The 16,200-nt window shown below is 46.5% G+C and overlaps 1 protein-coding gene across 1 annotated transcript; it reads left to right on the top strand.

The window, feature by feature from the left end:
* The first annotated feature begins 1,262 nt into the window (after nt 1–1,262).
* PHYH (phytanoyl-CoA 2-hydroxylase) lies at nt 1,263–13,000 on the top strand. Its single transcript, XM_424238.8, has 9 exons — nt 1,263–1,373; nt 4,181–4,236; nt 4,393–4,503; nt 4,701–4,866; nt 5,218–5,299; nt 6,987–7,168; nt 8,127–8,276; nt 9,900–10,031; nt 11,964–13,000. Exons 1-9 carry the CDS (start codon nt 1,287–1,289, stop codon nt 12,015–12,017), a joined length of 1,020 nt encoding a protein of 339 aa, XP_424238.6. The 5' UTR covers nt 1,263–1,286; the 3' UTR covers nt 12,018–13,000.
* Nucleotides 13,001–16,200: the final 3,200 nt, after the last annotated feature.

Genomic DNA, 16,200 nt, shown 5'->3' with positions numbered 1-16,200 from the left:
GAGCAGGATCTGGCTGGATTGCTCATGCAGAAGGGAATGATGAATCAATTGGGCAAGTGTGAAGGTTGGCATACATTGGGTTGCGACATTAATGCAATCTCTTGGCATAATTTTCCAGTCCAGTTCCAGGATTTGGACTTCTCCAGGTCAAGGGGGAGAAGGTGGGAGAGCAGCCTGCCCCCACCCCCAGAGCTCTGCCATCCCCATTTCCCTGCAGTGCTTTGTTCTTCCCTAGTCGGAGACACCATGACCCCCCATAGCAGGGTATGGGGGAAGATGAAGGATGCCACATTCCAGCAGGAGAAACCTCACCTATCAGCAGCACATGCTTTACAGCACAGAGCTCAAAGGGAAACAGGACAAGGGTGGATAGTGATAGGACAAGGGGGAATGGTTTTACACTGCGACAGGGGAGGTTTAGATTGGATATTAGGAGGAAATTTTTCACACAGAGGGTGGTGACACACTGGAACAGGTTGCCCAAGGAGGCTGTGGATGCCCCATCCCTGGAGGCATTCAAGGCCAGGCTGGATGTGGCTCTGGGCAGCCTGGTGTGGTGGTTGGCGACCCTGCACATAGCAGGGGGTTGAAACTCAGTGATCATTGTGGTCCTTTTCAACCCAGGCCATTCTGTGATTCCATGATAAACGGAGTGTCACACTGATGGCACAAGCTAATCCAAACAATGCCATGAAGGCCACTGTGGAGGAGTGGTATGGTTTTAAACGGTGTAGTGGCAGCAGGGAACATGCAAAAATAACAACTTTTTGAGCTTAGGTCCCAAGCATGATTGTTTTCAGTCCTTTTCTATTCTTCTCCTTAAATATGTCAGTTAACTCACAGCGTTAAGTCGGGTGAGAGGCTGCTTACAACAGTCTGAAATGAATACAGCGTTTGTAAGCATGCACACATGGGAGCTAAAAGGGAACATCCCTGCCAGCTTCAGACACGGTCTGTGCCCAAGTGCTGCTCTCTGCACAGGGCCGATTAAATCCTTGCAGCTCAGTAAGTGCTGACAGAGAAGGAGGAAAACACAGGAATGGCAGAGTATGCAGAAGCACGCTCGGAGCTTCCCCGCGTCCTTCCAGCCTCCAGCGGGCCCTCCCATTTACAAACCGTGCCAGCTCTTGGCTCCCGGCAGCGTTCTTGCAACGTTTCTGAGCATGCACGGCTGCTGGCGCATGTGCAGCCCAGGCGAAGGCTGCAGAGCATGATGGGGCTCCGCTCCTCCCCGGCTGCGTATATAGGGTCAGGCTGCGGGAGGGGCGCTCTGGCTGCCGGGCGCAATGGAGCAGCTGGGGAAGCGGTCAGGGCCGGCGGCTCGGCTGGACGCCATCCTGCGGCACCTGACCCCGCGGACAGCCCCTGCACTCGTATCCTTTCTGCGTTGGGTGGGAAGGGCAGCGGGATGTTGGCACTCCTGGGGTGGGGGCTGTGACCTGGCTGTGGGTTGGTGGTGTGCTCCAAGCAGGGATGCAGCAGGGTTGCTGTGTGCCCTGGAGTTCTGCCTGGCCTTCTGGGCTCAGCAGCCCTCTCACCCCCAAAGCCTCTTGCTGTCTGCTGTTTCCTCCCTGGGTTTCAGCCCCGTAGCCTGGGCACAGGGCTGTGTGTGCACCTGATGTCTGGCCGCCTCTTGGCACCGTTCCCTGGCACGTGGCTTTGTTTGCTTGTTTTTCAGGGTCTGACCATAAAACACGCTGAAAACACAACAGTGTTCATGTTGCAGCTGGCTGCTAGTGGGGGTGTCGGTGTGCAGTGACGGGAGCAGCGAGCAGGAGGGTCTATCCTAAAGATTAATGGGTTTGAGGGAAACGAACCCTGCAGGGTTTAGCAATCACACAGTGAGCCTCAGACCTTGCTGGCAGGTATGGGCTTTGACCATTACACCAGCAACAGGAAAAGCATAGAACTTTTGTTTGTGCTGTGCTCGTGAATGGGAAGTGAGCAGACCTTGGAGGTGATCCATTTTACAGTAGATTAAAGGAATGTGATTGGGACAGGAAGTTCCACGTTTCCACAAGTTAAGTGAAGGCTGTCTGCTGGTGCTGTTTTTAAAGATGCTGCCAAAAACATTACTTAAAGTTTAAAACGCTGCCAATTCTCATCTGAATGCTGGCAAGTTTTTTGAATTATAATAAATTGGTGAAGAGGATGTGATTAAGTAGGATGTTAGAGTCTCCAAATGTATACAAACTATAAAGGTATAAGAGTAGTAGTTAACTCATACAATGACTGGAAGGGAACTTGAAGACCATCTTGTTCCAACACCTTGTTGTGCTCAGGGTTGCCACCCATTAGATCAGGTTGATAAAGGTGCAGGCAAGAACATAAACCTGGAATAAAATTACCCTGGTTGTAAGGGGAGAGTAAATTCCTGATGGGATCCCAAGGCATTTCCCCATGATTGCTTGGCTGGTGTGTGTTGTTTCAAGCAAACCAGGGGACCCTTCAAGACAAGACTGGAGCCAGTTTACATGTGCTGCTGTTGGTATATCCAGCTTTGAAGGCTGTAATACGAAAAGATTATGACAAAATAGTGATTAAACCGGGCTGGAATGAGAAGGATATGTGGGTAAAGGAAATGACAGAAAGCAGTAGGAGTAGGTTTGTTTGATTTATGTCCCCTCTGTGTACTGGTTTAGTACTGGGCTTTGGTGAATGTGGCATGACAGTCACTTTTCCTCCCAGAGACTCTCTCTCCTTTTATGAATGGAGAAACGTCTTCCTCTCGTATTTGTTCTTACGAATTGGTGTTTTAGACATGAATATTCATAATGTTGGAATATGCATATTGGAAGATTGGATATTTCTACACAACAGCGGTGGGGGGGAAATAGCACACAGGCTGTAGAATTAAAGGTCACCTCAAACATGCAGGCAAGTGGGAGATTCAGAAAGCAGCCACACAGCTGGCATTATTTGGTTGTTTGACTTCTTCAGGCACGTACCAGTGGTGCTAGTAGGGCTCCTGGGGATCTTGAACTTTACTGTGCCTGTGGTTCAGCCTTTTCCAAAGGCATTTGCTTGCTTGTGAGTGCTCCCCGGTGCTACTCTGTCTGCACAGTTTGTTAACATGTCTGTTCTGTGAGCGTGTGATTACCAACTGAGGGTGTGTGATGGAAAGGGGATGGTTTAAATACTCTGTCTTCACAAAAATGAGATGCCAGAGGTCGCAGCTCCTTTCCATCCTCTGCACCTCTTGTTCTGAGTAACGTAAACACATGCAGAGCAACTCAGTTAACTCATGCCTGTCTTCTGAGTGCTGTGGAGTTGGCAAGAACAAAGCCAGAGAGAGGGAGAAGTACTGCAAAGCCCAGGAGGAGGGCATCCAAGTGCTTGGTGGGTTTGTTTTCTCTCTTCTGCTTCAAGGAGGAGGAGGTGTGCTCAGGAGGGTGCTGTTAGGGTTCATTTGGTGCATGTGTCTTGGTCAGCAGTCCTTGAGCATTGAAGAAGACAGATGTTCGTGAGTTTCAATACCGTTGTGCAAAGCTGTTGTGAGTATTCATTATCGAGTGATGCTTAATTGTTCCGTGGATGAGATTGTACTGTTTCTGCATAAGAGAAAGCAGTTGTGTTTATTTAAAGCAGTTGAAACGAGCTGTGGGAGAGGACGGGCCCATAGGCTTTCCTCTTTCTGTGCTTCCCCTGAGAGGTTTGGAGGGATCTGCTCTGTGCAATAACTGGAGGCAGAGCAGGTTTGTACTGCCACTGTGTGTGAGTGTGAAGTCCCGGGTTCATCTCGTTTGAATTCTGGCTCTGAATTTGGCACAGCAGCAATTGGAGGGGAGAGATGGAGAAGCACCTCCAGGGGACAGCGCAGGCTTTGGATAGGTTTGACTGTTCTCTGGAGCATGAGGAGACTAGGCAAGTAAACATCTCCAATGAGCATCTCATTAAATAGCTTTATGTTCTTGGAGATAAACCCTCTGTCCTCCTCTGGAGTCTCAGGCACTGTACCAACTTTCCTATATGTGTGGACAAGGCTGTGCTATTCTGCTATGTTACAGTTCTTTGCTAGGCATGCTACTCAGAAGATGGGAAAGATCTCTCAGAGCAGAATAAGCAAGAACAGAAGCAGGGTGTCCAGCACAGCATGTGCTCTTAACGTGAACCATACAGTAGGATTCAGGACGTGTAGATGTTCTACTCTTGTGCAGGAGTTCCTTAATTTTCATTCCAGACATTCATTCCTACTTCAGCACAAGTTAGTGCTGTTCATCAGCCAGGGAGATTTCGGTAAGTTATAATATAACCTCCTTTGTAGAGAGAGGAAAAAACCACAGCATCTGCCATGGGGAGGATTTCTCACTGATTTCCTTCAGGCACTGGTTGGGGATCTGGTTCTCCCATTGCACCTGCTCTGCACTCATGTGTTTCCCTTGTGTTTCTCAGCTTTACTCTGGACAATGATATCCTCACTACAGAGCAAAGGCAGTTCTATGAAGACAATGGTTATCTGCTCATTAGGAAGCTTGTTTCTGATGAAGACATTGAGCGTTTCAGGTACAGGACACTTTGCCCAAGGTGCTGGTGGGTCTTATGTACAGCAGTATCCTGGGGAAGCTTTAGGAAGCTAGATGAAGTTGGGCTTTAACTGAATATGTGTGCGTGGTGTTGCTGGATTCAGCGTGCTTGAGGAGAGTCATTTGGCCAAAAATAGTGAAAACGTGCTCCGTCTTCTTATTCCCTCTCCTTTTCAGGAAGGAGTTCATAAGAATCTGTAAGAAAGAGGTGAGAGTTCCCGGAGCTATGATTATGAAAAATGAGGCCCTGAGATCCCAGTACGGCCAGACTGAAAGCGTCGTTAATAAAGTGCAGGACTTCCAGGAGAATGAGGAGTTGTTCAGATACTGTACCCTGCCACAGGTAAAAAACAAAACAAAACTTAAATAAAAATAGAACGGTTGTGGAAAAGTATATATGAAATTATTTGGATTTTAATGCCTACCTGAAGAAACTTTTTTTGGTTCTGCTAAAACCATATCCATTATCACTTAAAGCCTCTGTATGTCACTCCCATAAGCATATTTATCAGGAAAGATATGAAACCATCCTCTGTATGTTCTGCATGAACATAGGATGGATGGAGGTCTGGAGGGGAAACTTAAAGCAGTGTTCATCACCTCCTGTGGTGGATGACCCACCTACTGTGCCCTCATCCTCAGCAGTTTCACCTCATGTTTCTGATAATGTTTTCTAATGTCGTCTTCCCTGTAGATCCTCAAGTACGTCGAGTGCTTCACTGGGCCCAACATAATGGCAATGCACACCATGCTGATAAATAAACTTCCAGATTCTGGTAAGGAGATCTTGGGAAAGAGAAGTACAGAAATTAATGTGTGTACATTGTTTATCTGGCCAGAATTGAGGCGTCTTTTGGTATAGGTTGTTTTCTTTAAAGCGTGACTTACTGTGATAACATTTATTGTATTTCAATTTTAAGTGTTTTTTGTTGTTGTTGCTGTTGTCTGTTTTCTCTAAAGACTGTTATTTTCTTGGCTGCACCACTGACTTTCAGAGTGGGCCAGCGAGCTCCCTATTCAGCCAGCTACACTTGCACAGAGGCTTGCTGTTGGAAATATGGCATGCTTTTAAGCTTGACTTTTCAAAGGTGTTGAAAATAAGTGCTTCTGTGGACCTCAGCAAAAGGCAGTAAATACAGAGATCATCCTTTGCTCAGAGTTTATATGCTCCTGACCTCACTGTCAGTTGGTGTGCGCCCAGTGGTTTGATATGAAGGTATTTAAACATGTGCCAAAAGAAGGATTTTGAAGCCTGGCTTTGACTGCTGCTGGAAATTTAAATCATAACATATATGAGAGCAATGAGTAGGGAAAAAGAGAACCTGTGTGTGTTGCAGTTTGTCAAGGTAACTTCTGCTCTGCACAAGCTGCCTTAGTTTAGTAATGGTGAGACCTGAGCTGTGTTTCCTGTGCTCAAGTGCGCAGGTTCTGAGCAGACACACAGTGTGCTGAACTATTAAAAATACTGACCTTGTGAAAGTCATCCCCAGTTGTCACCTTAGAAACACCACAGAAAGATGTGTTATTTTTGTTTGGAAATTCACCAGGAGACCAAGCATTCGTAATGCAAAAATAAGACAAGAGCAGTCAAGAAATCAGAAGCTGTTCCATGATTCTGAGAATACTTTAGGAGAGATGCAGTCCTCTGGAGAGTTTTTGAGGCTGCCTGAAATCTAAATGATGTGGCAGATGAGGCAAGTAGAAACGCCCTGGCTGTGTCTATCTGAGGTGTAAACTCCATGGCAAAATAAATCATCTAATATGTAAGAGGTTTTGGTGTGGAAGAGGATGATATGTTTCCATTTCCATAGTGGGAAGAGAAGTAGCAAGCAAATTTTCAGTAAAATTTTTTTGTTTAGACTTCAGGGGGAAAATAAATCTTTAGGAAGAAGGCCAGCAGAGTGCTGAGTAGACTTTCTGGGGAGATTTAAAAACAGGAAGAGAGAAAACTGAATAAACATCTGTTGGCACAACTCAGGGAGGGTTGATTCTGCTTACAACACAGCAATAGATCAAATGATTTGATAGCCTTTCCAGTGCTGCTGTTGAAAGTCTTTGTACTGTGAAAGGTTTATGCAATACTGCGTAGGTTAAACGTTCACAAATTGGACAGCAGCCAGTGAAAGGCAAAAGCTTGGCACACGGGTGGTGGAGGCCACCAAAAGGAGGAGTCTTCTGAAGGGTCACACGGCCAGGTGGCTTCCTGGCACGCACTGTGTTCCCATGCCATTGCTGATGGAAGTGCACTACTCTGCTCTTGGACTTGGACTCTAGGGATGAGAGCACAAGCTAACCCATTTCATTTCCAAATCAGTGGTGGTCTGGAGTATATGTAAAGTCAGCAAAGTCTTCATGCTTGCAAGCAGTGCCTTCTTCAGACATGATACAAGTGCAGTGTCTTCATGGGAAGGAAGAGACCGTGTCATGTTTGATGAGGTTGAAGATTTTGACCTTGTGTTGCAGATAAACAGACTTTTCTCCACCCCATGCATCAGGACTTGCACTATTTCCCATTCCGGCCGGCGGACCGCATCGTGTGCTCCTGGACTGCCATGCAGAGGGCTGATGAGAACAACGGGTGCCTAGTTGTCCTGCCAGGGACACACACATTGCCCCTGAAGCCTCACGGCTATCCGGAGTGGGAGGTAGAGTTGCATGGAGGCACTGGGGGTGTGTGTGTGTGTGTGCTGGGGCCATGCTGCAGCTGGGGAGGGTTCACATGGAGAGATGGTGCTCAGGACAAAGCTGAGGCTTTCAGCAATGGCTTTTCTGTCTGTCCAAACACTCACTGTTGCTTTCTGGCAGAGTTGCTTAGTTTACTTCACTCTGTATAACTCAGCAGTGGCTCTCCTGAACCTGGCAGATTTGCTCTTGTACCCAACTTCACGTAAAGCCCTGTGGAGTGAGGTTGCTTTGTTTCTTCATCAAGAAATGCCTGGTAAATCATGGAGAAATGTTGGCCTACTCTCCAGTATGCTCTCCAACTTGTGGACCTAGGTGTTGGAGGGGATTCTTTTCTGGAACTGAATTGCACCCCAAGTTCAGGGCCAGGACCTAAGGCTTCTGAATAGTCTGGCACATTGTAGCCATACAATGCACCCATATGCAACCATTTTCCAGTGTCCTTGCCAAGTCTGAGGACTCTCTACTGTTAATTCATTCCCGCTTGGTGAGCACGTGCGCTTTCCTATGGAAGAGAAATGGAAAACAAACAACTGGCTGGGGTTAAATATCTAGTGTTATCTTCATCCTAAGAACAGATGCTACCTCACCTGGCCCAGCACTGATGATGGTTTTATGGGGAGCAGAAAGCTGGACTCCAGAGGTGCTCTTCTCTGTTCTCTCCAGCAGAGAAACTCTTGGTTATCAGCATAGAGCTTCAGAAAATAGAGGCAGTGTTATTCTGCTGTACCTCAGACTTGTAGTAGGAAGACTGGTTGGCAAGCAGGCAGGCTCTTAGTTGATTATACTGAGTATACTGCCCAGAAGAACACAGATCAGGAGCTCTCTACTTTTCCTTGCAGTGGGGGTCTGCACTTGCTCCATCTTTAACTGAGTGATTTCAACTCAGCTTTTTTTTTTTTTTAATTTTATTTTTCCTAGGGTAAAACAAACAAACTGTTTCATGGGATACTTGATTACAATGAGAAGAGTCCCAAGGTTCACCTTGTCATGGAGAAGGGAGACACAGTGTTCTTCCATCCCCTGCTCATTCACGGCTCCGGGATAAACAAGACATCGGGTTTCCGAAAGGTAAGGAGCCAACTCATGCTGTTTGTTTACATTTAAACTGATCAAAATAATACCTCACCTCTCCCCCTGGCAAGCTCATGAATATTTGGATTGGAATCATAGAATCAAAGACTCATTAAGGTTGGAAGTACCTCTAAGATCATCTAGTCCAACTGCTGACCCATCACCACCGTGCCCACTAATCACTAACCTCAGTGCCACAATTCACTACTTAATGTGTTAGCTTTTCTATTACCTTCTGAATATTCTTTTGCTCACACTCTCTCTTTTTTTACTGTTTTTTATTTCTATTTTTAAAGTATAAACATGTCTGAAGAGCACGTTGTGGGGGTGTTTAAGGAAAACAAAGCAGGAGCAGAAATGAGGTTGAATCTATTAGAAGCCTGGCTGGCTGGATCTGCTTTCCCAATAGTTCCCTTTCAGCTGTCCCAAATTTTTCTCATAATTTCTTTCCCCTGCCCTCTGGGTACCTCATCTCTGAATATCAGGAGCCTCCAGTATCCGATAAATAATTTTTATTTATTTATATGATATTATTACCCATTTTTTAATGTTAAACATTCTATTTCACATCACCTGTTTTGCATCATTAACAGAAAAACAGGTAATGCCCTCCTTTCTCGATCTGATCTGGTGTCAAAAGCAGATTCATCCAGGGACATAAGGGAGCTGTAGCCTCTGTCCCTCATCAGCAGCAATGCAGAATTTCCCCCCATGCACTGCTGCACAGGCAGTGTTACATACTTGACTTTTTTTTTGCCTACATCAGCCACCATATGACCCTTTCTCTGAGCCCCAGCAGCAGCTTAGTGGAGTGGCATTCTATGCTCCTGCAGTCCTTAAAGCAGAGAGAGCACATCAGCTACTGGGAGTCTCATCTGCTGGCTCTCTCCTCTGTAGTGGAGCCATAACCTTGTTTAGTGTCCTGCAGAAACACAGGAGCTTCCTCATATCATGCCAAATCCAGATGTTACTCTGCGTTTGGTGTAAATTAATGAGTTCTCAGAGTTCCCTGAACAGGGTTATGATCCAGCACTCTTTGTAACGTCATGATTTTGCTTGCTGCTGACGTAGCTCTTTTTCCAGTTTTTATTTGTTGAATTCTCCTTGACTTTGCTTAACCACAAACCGATTACAGGATCTGACATAGAGCTGCTCTGACTACAGCTTCTCTGATTGCTGGTTTAATTGCTGATAATCTGAGGTCAGGTAGGCAGTGCATTGCTTGTCGTTAAGAGCAATAACGTGACTTGTGCTGCTCAACACTCAAGTGAAATCCAGGCACTGCAGTATACTCAAAGCTTATAAAAGCTTGTAGGATGGAAAGCTGAGTACTGCTTTATCACTTGCAGGGTGTCTGGAAGCATCCTACCTAATTCTGGTGTGTGGAGGTAGAGGGATGGGAAGAGGGGAGAAAGAAGAGTGTGTGTGCAGGAGTATTTCTCCAGGGGTACAATTAGAGGAATAATCTGAAAGGAGGAAGGAGTTTGCTGACTTGGTCAGTAAGGGTGTAAGGTCAGTAAGGAGTGGGGTGTCCATCATCTGGGACACGGGAGCTTTTTCTACCATTTTCTTTTTCTGCAATCAATTTGGGAGTGAATGATGGCCCATTTCCTCACGCAGAGTATAAGCTGCCACTTTGCCAGCTCAGATGGCCACTATATTGATGTCAAGAACACAACCCAAGCAGACCTGGAGAAAGAGCTGCAAGAAATGGTACACAAGAGGTACGACATGCCTGCTCTGGAACTCAAGGTAAGACTTCAATATATGTGCTTCCTTACCATCTAGTTCGGTCCCCTTTGCTCAGTTTCTCTCATATGACAGTTCTGTGCTTTTTGTATTGTGGTGCCACAGATGGAGCTGAGGTGCTCAGCAGAATAAAAGATGCAGAATTCTGAAAATAGCTGCAGGGTTTTGGTTTTTGGTTTTTTTTTTTTTTTTTTTTTGGTCCTTTTGCTGAGAAGACCTCTTGCTGTCTGGCTGTCTCTGCTGGAGAAGTGATCCTGCTCTCCAGGTGTCTCCTTCGTGTCCCTTGAGCTCTAGAGGTTTCTCCTGCAGCCCTGCTTATCAGAATGGATTTTGTGAATGTACCTTGATCCCTTGCTCTGCAAGCAGGATTAACACGGAATCAGAATGGCTCAGGTTGGAAGGGACCTTAGAGATCATCTTGAGTTTGTGCAGACTGTCAGCACTTCTCGAGGTGACTGCAGCTGGAGTTGTGTAGGAGGAGCCATGCGCTCTGCAGCTCCGAGGCTGCTCACGTTTGCTGCTTACACCATTCAGGGGCTTTAGGCTTTCTGACCATACAGCCCAGCAGGGAGGATGCATGACACAAAGCAAGGAGGCTTATGAAGAACTTTACCCTTTCCTGCATCCCCCGGCTCCAGGTTTGTCACGAGGAGTGTGTCTGAACCAGGGCTCTTTGCAGTTGTGTTTGGACTGCGTGATATAAGCAGGAAGATGCGTTTACCTCTTGCCCTGAATTTGCAGTCATGAGGTGCAGTAAATTCTGTGCTTGGCCACAATGGTATGGCCACAGTTCTTATAGGTTCAGCTCCTGCTGGCAGGTGCATTTCCTTTTTAAAAACAAGGAGCCACATCTCACTGCAGAAGTTGGTTGTTGTTGTTAAATGTAATCCCATATCAGTTGTTTAGACTTGAGAGTACAGCAGGAATGTAGGCGATGATATACATCTGCCTCAAAAAGATAAACAAATGGGTGTAATGGATTCTTGCTAAATGATTGAAACCATTGCGTAAAGTAGAAAACAAATCTGAATTCTTCCAAGGTTCAGCCACTGGAAGAAAAATAAATTTTGTTGCAGGAATTTCTTAATCCACAGCAGCTCTCAAGCGTGTATACATCCAGTGACAAGGCAGTAAAGCCTACATGCAATAGGCTGTGTGTTCCTTTTAAATCCATGCAATATCTGGGGTGTTGTGGAGGAGAGGGCTTTTCTTTACACAGTTGGCTTGTTTATTTTCCCAGAGTGTGCCAAGGTAGGGCTGGGTGTCAGCCTCTGTTTGGCAAGCCTGGACTTAATTATTGTTTGTACAGTTCCAGCTGATATGACTTTTGATAGCTGGAGTTGGTTAAGTTCCCAGTGAAGTCCAAATGGATACACAGGGAGGCTCATTCCTGCTCATGAGTTGGAAATAAGTGTGTGCCCATATGTCTTAGATGGGTCTGTGTTTTCTTGTAGCTTTATGCTTTTCTTTAAAGCATTCTCCCAAGAAGTAGTGCCCAGATGTCAAATTTTACCTTCCCAAGCCTAATGATGAGAATTCAGTAATCCTTGGGAAACCAAGATAAGAACTTGCCCAAGGCTTATCTCTGTGAAGTAAACAACAGTCCTCTCCTCTCCGTTACAGTCTTCGGCACCCAGAAGTGCACAAGAGACACTCAGAAGTGCACAAGAGAGGCACTGTGTGTTCAGGCAGGTTAGGATGACTTCAGCAAGGATCATTCCCATTGTGTTACTAATGTTTTCCCTTCTGCCACCTGCCAGAATTGAGTGCGGGTATCTTTCAGTCTGTGTCAGAGCTGCAAACGGTCCTCTGTCTGCAGGTAGAAGCTGTGCCTCAGTCCTAATTTTGGCTGTATTTTGGTTCTTGATCTTTAGGATTTGAAAGGATGCTCATTGCGTCGGTATGATTTTCCTTTGTCTCATTTTTGTTTTGAAGGATATTTGGACCTTCAGAGCACGAGTTGTGCAAGGGGAAAGAATTAATCTGTAGAACAACCTGCGAAGACCAGGATGGAAAAATGTGCCTATATGAGCTGCTGTGATGGGAAAGCACAGACCCCACATCAGCAGTTGGAATTCTGTGCACTTTGTTGACCTCTGCATTGGTAACTTAGCCAAATGCTGCACTGCTAAATGGTTTTATGCTAATACAAAGTAATTGCACTAAGGTTGAAGAGCTGATGTACGAAGGAAAATCTAACCTAGAAAAACAGATTTGCTGTGGTTCTTTCGGACAATCAAACAATAATGGTCTTTAAAGATCACCTTGATCTTTTTGATGTCTTCGCTCTCATTTTTAAGGTTTCTCCTGTGACATACCTTTGAGCTGATGCTATATGAATATAAGATTTTTATGCAAGGATTTATGCAAGAGTATGGAATTTTGAAACTGCCCAACATCCTGTTCTATGCAAAGGAAGTGCAAGGAGTCAGTTTCGTGCGAGCCTTCGGTACAGGATGAGCTCACATGGGAAGTCATACTGATACCAGCAGAAGGAACCTGCAAGGAACTGGGTGAAGGGAAAGCAACAGCTTGGATAGAAAAACGGGACTGGTGGAGCAGAGCATTACTGCTTTCAGTACATTACTGCTTGCAGTACAATTCCTCAAATACGGCCTGGTGTGGTATGATAGCTAAACAGGCAGCACTGGCACAAGGTAAATGTGTGTCTGATAGAGCTGGAAACTACTGAGCCCGCAGAGCATCCTCCTGTTGGCCTTGCACAACTGCTGTTGGGCTGCGTAAAACAAGGGAGTCCTGCTCTGAGGCTGGCAGTTCAGTAAGTGTGCCTTTGGCATTGCGTGGTCAGAAGGTGGTTAGGCTCTCCTCAGGACGTACTGGCTGGCAGGGTGGATTGACATGCACTGAAATGATCTCTCGCCTTTCACAGTATTCTTCCTTGACTTCTGAAGGATTCTTCTGCTTTCAGAATCTGTTTTTGGAAACAGTGATTAAACGTGAGCAAAATGACACTGGGAGGCTGTGTTGTGTTATTGCCATTCAGAAATCCTTTTGATCCATATGGAGTTGTATGCCCCAGTAAAAAAAAAGCTGTAGTCCTCAGTCCTTTTCCACTCTGCATTTCCACCTGATAAAGGCACCAGCAAGGCACCAAACCCTGCTGCTGCATCCCAGACCTGCAGGGGCGCCTGCTCTGAAACGCCCTGAACCTTCTCAGCCTGGTCTTCACTTGCTGCGTGACCTGAGTGGACGAATTCTGGTGTCTGGAGGCTCTGCTCAGCCCTGCTCGTACTCTGTGGGGTCTTTGTGAGCACCTTGGGTGTCCTGTCCAGTTCCTGGGACAGGGTCTGTGCTGTTGGTGCTACACGTGTAGATGAGCTGACTGCAGAGGGAGCTATGGCCACAGGGAGCTGATGGTGTCCACCTGACTCCCTGTTTTTGAGCTTCCAGACACAGAGTTTCTCTTACTGGGATTGTGAGAGAGAGAAGGGAAGGGAGAACTTTGTTTTTCAAAGTTTGTGCAACGATGGGTTTAGGCTGAAGTTTCCTCTTTCAGAGGAACGAAGGTGCTGAAGACCTCTTAGAACATCGAACCTCTGCAGCCATCCTTCCTGAGGAGAGATGCGTTTGCTTCTTCCTACAACAGGTCCAGCATACTTCAGAGGTGAGGTCACCCAACACTGTACCAGTTCAGCTCACCAGCACCCAGGTAATGCAGAGGGCTCTGATCCCTTCCCCCTGAAACAGCTCTGGGCACAGCCAGGCTGACCAGGGCTCCTTGGCTCCTTCTCAGCCCAGCCCATGGATGCAGGAGGGCTGCTGGGACCTGGAAGTCCCAGTTACTCTTCCACCCAACAGAGGTTCTACAATGATAGGTATCCAAAACACGTGCCCCAGGGGTCAGACACAGACAGCTGCAGGTGTGGTGAAGAGGACATCAGCCTTCATGCTCTCTGGACGCAGCTTTTGAGGTGCTGATGGTTTAGGACGGGTGGAAAGGAAGCCAGGGATTGGGTACCAATGCATTTTCCCTTATTCAGCTGCCTGCATTTGCAAGAAGCCCCGCTGGTTAAGGCACTTCGTGAGGCTTTACATGTTGAAAAGAAGTGCTGCTGTGTACCCTGGTAAAAGACAATAAATGCAGAGGAAGTCCTTTTTTAAAGTTCAGATGTGTTTTTTTCCAGGCTAAGAGTTCAGACATCAGATTGAATCTGTGCCTCCTGCCCCCCCCCCCCCGACAGCCGGTGCATGCTCAGCACTTTGATAGGAAGGCACTTGGAAAGGTTTTGAAGCCTGGTTTTGGTGCCTACTGCTGCAGATCAAAGTTGTACCTTCGTACAAGAGAAATGGGGAAAAGAGGAAGCTTAATTAACCATATTACAGGCTTTCAAAGCTGATTCAGCTCTTCAAAAGCTTTTGCAGTTTAATGAAGCTGAGACCTGAGCTGTTTCCTTTGCTGAGGTGTCCAGACTCCATGCAGGCACGTTGTGCAGTGAGTGCACGGTCTGTTGGTGTAACTCCACAGAGCAGCTGTGGACCCAAGAGCCATGGTTGGGCTCTGACTGTGCCACAGAAGAAGATTTCAACTCATTTGGCCTCATAACTGTGTCAGCAAAGAGTGTGCTTAGAGCTTCACCTGCAGCTTTGAGGCAGCTCCTGAAGCCATTTTGCTGTGCTCCCCTTGGAAGCTCTGTGTAATAGTTCAGGTGCGTGAAGAGTTCTCAGTGCAGCTCCCTGTTGGATGATTAGCAAATAACCACAGTTTAACTGCAAATGGTACCTTTCTCCTAAGCAAGGATGGGTCCTGATGGATAGTTGTCCTGACCCAGCATTGGAGATGTGCTCTTCTCCCTTCCCTCCAACAGGAGGTGTGTACTCTTCATCGCTTATGCGTGATCTTTGAGGAAAACAGTGGGTAGCCATTATTATGTCTCTCCCACATGGATAAACTGCTACTGTGCTCATTTTGCTGAATTATTTCATCCCTGCTTTGGTTTGGAGACTCCAGCAATCAAACTTTCCCATGGGCTGCTTGATTGTAGTGAACCCCAGCGCTCACCTTGTCATGGAGCAAGGGGACACAATGTTTTTCCCTCCCCTGTGTATTCACAGCTGCAAGAAACCAAGCCGTCGGGGTTCATAAAGGCAAGAAGCTACCTCTAAATGCAGTGCTCAGTGTTTATTGCTTTGGCTTATACAGTGAACACCATTAAGCTCTGCTTAATCAAGGGCTGGTTACAAAACCAGTTGCCTGTGGGAGGTGCGAGCAATGGCTGTGCAAGGAGAAACAATCTTTGAAGTGGCCTCCCAGGGCCAAGAGAGATGGAAGGCTCAGGCTCAGGATGTGCCTCAGCATCAGCCTCTGAGCAGGGAGTGCCACCGCTCCCAGCCACGCTTATGGGCTTTCTGCCCCTGTGTAAGTAACCTAACCAAATAGCGCCCTGCAAAATCTCTTTATGCTAATACAAAATAATTGCTCCGAGGCTGAACAGCTGCTGCACTCTGAAGAAAAGCTGACCTACAAAGAAAAATGATGACAGGAGGTGCGCTTCACTTCGTGATTTTTTTTTTCTCTCTAATATCTCTCTTGATATATTTTTCTGTTGATACTGTGTTAATGTAAGGTTATTAATAATCTTAACAACATAATGGCATTTGCAATTAGGTGAAATTATTACTATAAGATCCTATGCAATATTGTGTTTGTTAAGGCTTGCCAGGCGGCTTTATTGAGTTAATGCACAGCGCCCTGACCTTGCAGCAACCCCAATGGAGCGAGGGCAGTTCGTAGGAGGTGATGATGAGTACAGTGGGGGCTCGTCCTGCTCTTCTGCTATGCTCACAGGGCACGCTGTATCTGGAACAGTCCTGCAGTCAGGTGAACATTTCTTGACTGCAAAAGAGGCTGATATGGAAAGATTTGCAGAGAGAGCTGATATAAGTGGCTCTGGCGATGCCCTTTCAGCACTACGCTTCCAGTTGGGTTTTGCTTATCAGTTTAGGGGATGTGCAGGGGTTTGTGAGCTCACAGGGTGCCTCTCCTCCTTCCTGCTTCTGCTGGGCTGGAGCCATCCAGCTGTGGCATAAGTAGCTGTAAAAACAGACTGAGGCCCATCGAATCACTAAAATGAAGCCCCATTTATGGGCCATGAACCAATTTCTTTCGGTGATTCAGCAAAGAACTCTCAAGGAAAAAGAAGATCCTCTTCCT

Source organism: Gallus gallus, chromosome 1, assembly GCF_016699485.2.
Source record: "Gallus gallus isolate bGalGal1 chromosome 1, bGalGal1.mat.broiler.GRCg7b, whole genome shotgun sequence".
Classification (NCBI taxonomy): Eukaryota; Metazoa; Chordata; class Aves; order Galliformes; family Phasianidae; genus Gallus; species Gallus gallus.
The sequence above is the reverse complement of the archived record's forward strand: the minus strand, read 5'-3'. Positions and strand labels throughout refer to the sequence as shown.

Bases quoted from the DNA above. Each gene is read 5' to 3' on its own strand.
- PHYH (XM_424238.8), top strand. From the start codon at position 1,287: ATGGAGCAGCTGGGGAAGCGGTCAGGGCCGGCGGCTCGGCTGGACGCC. The intron at 4,867-5,217 runs GTAAAAAACAAA...TCTTCCCTGTAG, and splicing joins GATACTGTACCCTGCCACAG to ATCCTCAAGTACGTCGAGTG. The intron at 10,032-11,963 runs GTAAGACTTCAA...TTTGTTTTGAAG, and splicing joins TGCCTGCTCTGGAACTCAAG to GATATTTGGACCTTCAGAGC.